This window comes from Aulostomus chinensis, chromosome 13 (genome assembly GCF_037954235.1).
Source record: "Aulostomus chinensis isolate RoL2024-O1b breed Wild chromosome 13, RoL_Achi_v1.0, whole genome shotgun sequence".
Lineage (NCBI taxonomy): Eukaryota > Metazoa > Chordata > Actinopteri > Syngnathiformes > Aulostomidae > Aulostomus > Aulostomus chinensis.
Window position 1 is genome coordinate 28364296 of NC_141332.1, and position 7396 is coordinate 28371691.

A 7396-nucleotide genomic window follows, 5' to 3' on the forward strand; every position below is an offset into this window, starting at 1 on the left:
CTGGCCCTTTAAGAACCCCTCCCCATTGCTCTGTCTCTGATCTGTGCTAGAGTGAGAGCAGAGCTGAGAGCTGGCCCTTTAAGAACCCCTCCCCCACTGCTCTGTCTCTGATCTGTGCTAGAGTGAGAGCAGAGCTGAGAGCTGGCCCTTTAAGAACCCCTCCCCACTGCTCTGTCTTTGATCTGTGCTAGAGAGAGAGCAGAGCTGAGAGCTGGCCCTTTAAGAACCCCTCCCCCACTGCTCTGTCTCTGATCTGTGCTAGAGTGAGAGCAGAGCTGAGAGCTGGCCCTTTAAGAACCCCTCCCCACTGCTCTGTCTTTGATCTGTGCTAGAGAGAGAGCAGAGCTGAGAGCTGGCCCTTTAAGAACCCCTCCCCCACTGCTCTGTCTTTGATCTGTGCTGTGCTGAGCTGTGGGATGGATGGTGTAGACGTGAGAAGCGTTTGTTTGACAGTATGTACCTGAGAGGACACCGTCTCCCCATAGGTTTCCATTGGAAGGTGAAACGTGTCTCCCCCACTTTGAGGGCTTGTAAAATGGGAATCGAGTAATTCAGATAAAAACTTTTAAAGATTTTTGAAGAGCAGAGTTGTGTGATTAATTTGGCAAAGTTTGGAAGCGATAGCATGAATGCCTTAGGAGGGATAGATTTTGTTCGGGCAGTGAAAAAAGTGCTCATTTTGACAGTTTTGTCCAATTTGTGGACATTCTGTGGTAGACAGGTGAGGGGTCAGAGTGTAGGAATTGTTGGTCTTGATGAGACGAGTCCAACGGTGTTGGTCCCATGTTTTTTGGACATTCCTGGGAGGAGTTATAGCGCTCCAAATTATAAAAAATTATCTTTTAGGTGTGTGGCTCCCAAGGTGGCGCTTTAGACTTTTGTGGTGTTTTTTTGTTTGATTAGTGAATGTTTAGCCAGACTGGACAAGTGTGGCGAATTTCAGTGAATTTCATGCATGTTCAGGGGTGAAATTAGATGATGCTCATATTGGGCGCTCATTGACAGCAAGAACAGTCCAGGACCAGGTTTTGAAAGGTGTGGATGTGAAAACTGGCTCCAGGCCATCTGGCCCAGCTGCCTCATGGGTGTTGGGGGGGCTGGGACACTGGTTAGTGGGTGTTTATAGTGTTTTTAGTGCTGCTGATGTGTTCATCTGCTGAGCAAACATGAGAGGGTCTTCACCTGAAGGACCTTCAGGCTCAGGCCCTAATGAAAATGTGGAAGGTGCAAAAAGCAATTTTCAAAAGTGCAGAGAAAATTTAAGGTGCAGTCCAGGATGAGGTAGTTTGGTGGTTGTTGATGGGGAGTCCAGACAAGTTCATGTGTGTGTGCATTAACAGTGTTTTTGGGTGTTGGCAGTCCTGATGGCCCAGGGGAAAAAACTGTTCGTGAGTCTGCTGGTGCGGGACTTAATTGACCTGAAGCGCCTGCCTGGGGGCATCAGGTCAAACACGGGGTGGGCAGGGGGGGTGGGGTCGGCTGTGATGGCCTTGGTTCTCCTGAGGCAGTAGGATGAGGAGATCTGTTCCAGGGTGGGCAGAGGGCAGCCGATGATTTTTTGGGCGGTGTTTACGACCTTCTGCACCGCCTTCCTATCCTCTGCTGTGGAGCCAGCGTACCACACTCCCAGACTGTGGGTCAGGACGCTCTCCACGGACGAGTGGTAGGAGCCCAGCAGCAGCTCAGAGTCCAGGCTGTTCTTCCTGAGGACGCCAGGAAGTGCAGCCGCTGCTGAGCCTTCTTCACCAGGGCCCTGACATTGTAGGTCCAGGAGCGGTCAGAGGAGATGTGGGTGCCCAGGAACCTGAAGGTGGTGACAGTTTCCACCTGTTCTCCATTTATGAGGCAAGGCAAGACAGTTTTCTTTGTAGCCTGTTTTCCCCACCAGTTTGTCTCCAGGCTTCATGGCATCATAACAACATCCTCTGCCCTCAGAGCCTCACATCGACTGAGGAGAAACTCCATAGAAAACCTTGAACAGGGAAAAATGGGAGAAACCTCAGGGTGAGGAGGGGAGGAGGATCCCTCACCAGGAGGGGCAGACGTGCAGGAGATGTTGGTACAGACAAGAAAACAGTTTATAACACAGAATGGAGGAAACATGGAAATGTTAATAACAGCTGAAGAAGGAAGCTTCTGGAAGGGGAGGCAGGGAGAGCAAGCCAGCTTGATGGGGGACTGGATGGTAGACTGGTTCATGGGAGGGGAGGCAGGGAGAGCAAGCCAGCTTGATGGGGGACTGGATGGTAGACTGGTTCATGGAAGGGGAGGCAGGGAGAGCAAGCCAGCTTGATGGGGGACTGGATGGTAGACTGGTTCATGGAAGGGGAGGCAGGGAGAGCAAGCCAGCTTGATGGGGGACTGGATGGTAGACTGGTTCATGGAAGGGGAGGCAGGGAGAGCAAGCCAGCTTGATGGGGGACTGGATGGTAGACTGGTTCATGGAAGGGGAGGCAGGGAGAGCAAGCCAGCTTGATGGGGGACTGGATGGTAGACTGGTTCATGGGAGGGGAGGCAGGGAGAGCAAGCCAGCTTGATGGGGGACTGGATGGTAGACTGGTTCATGGAAGGGGAGGCAGGGAGAGCAAGCCAGCTTGATGGGGGACTGGATGGTAGACTGGTTCATGGGAGGGGAGGCAGGGAGAGCAAGCCAGCTTGATGGGGGAGTGGATGGTAGACTGGTTCATGGGAGGGGAGGCAGGGAGAGCAAGCCAGCTTGATGGGGGACTGGATGGTAGACTGGTTCATGGAAGGGGAGGCAGGGAGAGCAAGCCAGCTTGATGGGGGACTGGATGGTAGACTGGTTCATGGGAGGGGAGGCAGGGAGAGCAAGCCAGCTTTATGGGGGACTGGATGGCAGACTGGTTCATGGGAGGGGAGGCAGGGAGAGCAAGCCAGCTTGATGGGGGACTGGATGGTAGACTGGTTCATGGGAGGGGAGGCAAGGAGAGCAGGCCAGCTTGACGGGAGACTGGATGGTAGACTGGTTCATGGAAGGGGAGGCAGGGAGAGCAAGCCAGCTTGATGGGGGACTGGATGGTAGACTGATTCATGGAAGGGGAGGCAGGGAGAGCAAGCCAGCTTGATGGGGGACTGGATGGTAGTCTGAGAGACACCAAGGCCAAACTGCAAAGTGCAACAAGTAGTGGTAGTGACAGTTCCAAAAATGTGCGGGGAGGAGAGGAGGAGAGAGGGGGAGAGGAGAGGAGAGGAGAGGAGGGAAGGGCTCCATGTAACCTGATGTGTCCCCCAGCAGTCTCAGCCTGTAGCAGCATAGCTATCAATGGTTCAGAGCTACCTGAACCAGTCCTGACTGAAGGCTCTGTCATAGAGGAAGGTCTTAAGCCTGGACTTAAAAGTAGTCAGAGTGTCTGCCTCTCTGACCCATGGAGAGATGCTGGTTCCACAGTAGAGGAGCCGGTACCTGAAGGTTCTACCTCCCAGTCTGGTTTATTGATACTGGGAGTCACTAACAGACCTGCATTCTGGGAGCGGAGTGCTCTGGTGGGACAGGAGGGACTAATGAGCTCTTTCAGAGGATGGAGTTTCATCATTGAGAGCCTGATGAGTCAGCAGAAGGAGGCGGGTGTGGTCCTGTCTGTTCTTCCTGAATTCCATAATGAGTTCTTTGGTCTTATGGACGTTCAGGGTCAGGTTGTTGACTGAGCACCAGTGAGACAGTTTCTCTACCTCAGCCCTGTACGCTGTCTCGTCCTGTGCAGTCGTGGGTGTACAGGGCGAACAGCAGAGGGCTCAGGACGCAGCCTTGAGGGGATCCGGTGCTGAGTGAGAGTGTGGGGAAATATGACATCAGCAGATAGCTGAAGCCTCTGTTGGAGTACCCTCAGTAGCAGTACACTCTCAGTACTGGCTCAGTACACACTTGATACCGTCTCTCCAGGGGGATTCAGGCTGATCACCACCAGAATCATCTTCTCCTCCTAATGAGATCACCTGGACCGCTGCAGTGGCTCAGCTGGTCTCTCAGTCCTGGGTGTTTGGGTCAAAGGTTCCGTCCGTGGTTCTGGTTTCATGATTCACTGCTGAGCCCTTCATCATATATGACATTACAAAACCTCTCTTACTTGGATCTCGGAGTTTGGACTTCGATGTCCATGTGACCTTCATGGTAGCCTTGAATGTGGCACATTTTCCAGATGATCATGAAGGCTCCAGACTCCCGCTGCCGTCCAACCTCAGACGGACTGGCAGGAAACTGAGCAGATCACATTTTACGTTCATTTTTATGATCACATATTTAGGTTAAACTCACTGAGAGCGACGCCCTCTTTCTCACACGTCATCGGTCAGAATAAGTCGATGTGTTCCCCTTTCCGACGGTCGGCGCCCGCTTGTTTTCATGGGCCGGGCGGTCCGTGAAGGCACAGGCGCGGTTTAACCAATCACAGGCGAGCGCGGAGTGACGTAAGAGAAGTAAACAAACAGACGCCACGCAGCCATTACAGTTGAGGCGTTCCACTTCTCCGCTTGTCTTGGAAGCCGTCGAACTCATTCGCGTTCCAGGTATTTCCGACATTATAACACGACGTCCAATTTCCCTCCATAGTCAGAACTCCCGCCTGGAGGCGCTTCCGTCGTCTTAACGTTCGTTTGTTGCCTGTATTTATGGCGGCAGCTCGTTAGCTACTGCTATTGTTGGCTGGCTAGCTGCTATCACAACTAACAAACGAACGCGTTCGAGGTTGTTAACCCTTGTTGTCCCTGCTGTCGCAGGTGCAGCTTGCTCCTGCCTTGGCGACATGAAGGACCCGAGTCTCAGCAACGTCGCCCCGAACATGGCGGTCACGGCCGAGGACATTCTCAACCACTTCAACCAGTTTAACCTGGACGAGAACCCGTTCGCCGAGTACATGTGGATGGAGAACGAGGAAGAGTTCAACAGACAGGTGAGGGGCGGAGCCAGCTCACCAGGAGGAGAGGGGGACAAGTCCATTGGACAGAAAACAGCAGAATGCTGACCTCTGAAGGGTCACCCGTGACGTCAACTGCTGACAGTGTGACCTTGCAGTCAGGAGATGAATCAATGAATGATCCCAGGGAACAGGTTGAGGTCATCATACTGATACTACAAACCATTTCTCGTAGAAATACTTTAGTAATTCTTAAGAGTATTTATACTTTCCACAAGAGATGAAGAGCAGTTTGGTGTACTAGCTCATAGAGACGCTAGGAAGGGCCAAAGTTCCCCTCCATCAGGGGCCAAATGCTGGCTGTGGTTACATGGACCTGGAAAACACAAAACCCTGACCAGGGCATTGTCATGGAATGATGGATGAGGTCATCGTGGCGCTGTAGCGATCGGCTGGTCGGTAGCGCCTGTCCTGCTAGCAGATAGCCTCTGATTCGTGATCAGAGTTCTGATTCGTTAGCAGGAAAAAAGGACAGAAACCAACTCTGAGTTTGTGTCAATGAGGTTTCAGTCGTCAGTAGGACAAACAGGAATGTGATGGAATATTCTAGAAGAAACTCATGGAAACACCTTATTGTCTCATTTAGAATCAGGTCAGCTGATTATTGACATCACTGTAACGATGTCTTAACTACAAACATACTGAAGCACATAACACAAAACCTTGAAGGCGCCAAGGAAAATGTGATGCGGTCTGAGTGGTGCGGCAGTCTGGCGGCAGCCGCTGCATCTGAATGTTACGATGGATCCCCACCTGGAATGAGTGGGAACTCAGGTAGCGGCAGCCTCCATGTTGGTCCTCAGCACACGTGCGCGAGGCCGGAACTGATGGCGGAATAAATGAGTCTTTCTTTCATTTCTGACACCAACAAAGTTCTCCCTCAGAAATGAGTTCAGGACATGTGTCAGAGTCTTCACATGACCAACGTGTGTGGGGGGATGTGTGTGGGGGGAGGTGGAGGAGGAGCTCTGGGAGGAGGACTTCATGGAGCGCTGCTTCCAGGAGATGCTGGATGAGGAGGAGTGGGAGTGGTTCATCCCGTCCAGAGACCTGCCATCTCACGCCGTTTCTCAGCTGCAGGAGCAGATTGGCCTGCTGGCACTCGACGGCGATGTGGCGGTGAGTCCAGCCAGTCAGCAGCTGCTGCCACCTGGTCGCCGGGTCAGATTTCATCTTCACATCTGTTTACAACTTTTACCCTTCAAGAGAAGAAACCTTTTTCTCTCTCCTTCCAGATCACCAGCAGCCTGAACCCAAATGCCAAGGAGTTCACTCCAGGCATCCAGAAGCATGTCATGTGACCCGGCTGGGTCCAACCCATCCAGACCGCACTGTGACATCATCAAGATGTCTGACGTATTTTCCAGACACAACCTGACCTTCAGCCTGATGTTCTGCCAAAGTTCTGTCTCTGAATGTAAAAGCTCTCCGAGGGCACTGGGAACAAACTGGTTCCTGATACCACCAACACACTTTGACATTTTCGATCTGATTTCCGTTCAATTTAGACGTCTCTTCCATCGAAGCTGATTGATCACTTATTGATCATCAGTGACATCATCTACCAGCTGATTTCCTTCAAAAACAGTATTATGACTAACAAACATCATAAAAATTAAAATGAATAGAAATCCTTCTGTAGCCCCGCCCAATTCTGACCCAGTTTGAGCTGCTTCTGTCCAGCTGTTTCCCAGCATCCTTTGTTTCTTCTGTCGCGCTCTGCTGACTGTCAGAGGCGCCGGTGTTCCGCCGCCTTGTTAACTGATGTTGAGTTTTCTAAATGCACATAAAATAATTAAGTACTGTACAAAAATGAGTCAATAAAAATGTTGTAAAAATATATTTTTTCTTAAAGCAGTTTAAAAATAAATGTTTATGGAGAAAAAGTTCAGAAGTAGCCTGATTGATTTGATATCAGTTATTGATAATATCTGATTTATTAGAAAACATCCACCCTCCCTCCCTCCATCCACTCACCATCCACCCACCTACCATCCATCATCCCTCCATCCACCCATTCCTCCCTCCCTCCATCATCCCTCAACCCATCCATCATCCCTCCATCCCTCCATCCATCATCCATCCCTCCATCTTCTCCCTCTCCTCCTGTTGAGGGTGGTGGGGGTGGAGCCTATCCCAGCAGCCTTCCCCCTGGACAGGTCACCAGTCCATGGCAGGGCCAACACATAGAGACAGACAACCATTGGCTCTCCCAGCCACGCCTACGGTCAATTTAGAGTCTGGATTAACCTGGTCCCTCTTGATGTCTTTGGACTGTGGAGGAAGCTGGAGTACCAGAGAGAACCCAGCAGGAACAGGGAGAACATGGAGACTCACCCAGAAAGACCCCGTGCTGCAGCCGGGGCTCCACCCACAACCCTCTTGATGGGGGGCCACAGGGAGGACCACTGCTCCACCGGGCCGGTTTTAATCAGAAACTAGTTTTTCCTAAACAAATAAAATAT

The 7396-nt window shown here is 51.5% G+C and overlaps 1 protein-coding gene across 1 annotated transcript; it reads left to right on the plus strand.

Moving 5' to 3' along the window:
- Positions 1-4381: 4381 nt before the first annotated feature.
- LOC147251604 (polyadenylate-binding protein-interacting protein 2-like) lies at positions 4382-6814 on the plus strand. Its single transcript, XM_086222767.1, has 4 exons — positions 4382-4524; positions 4735-4907; positions 5886-6050; positions 6167-6814. The coding sequence occupies exons 2-4, from the start codon at positions 4761-4763 to the stop codon at positions 6230-6232; spliced, it is 378 nt and encodes a 125-aa protein (XP_086078893.1). The 5' UTR covers positions 4382-4524; positions 4735-4760; the 3' UTR covers positions 6233-6814.
- Positions 6815-7396: the final 582 nt, after the last annotated feature.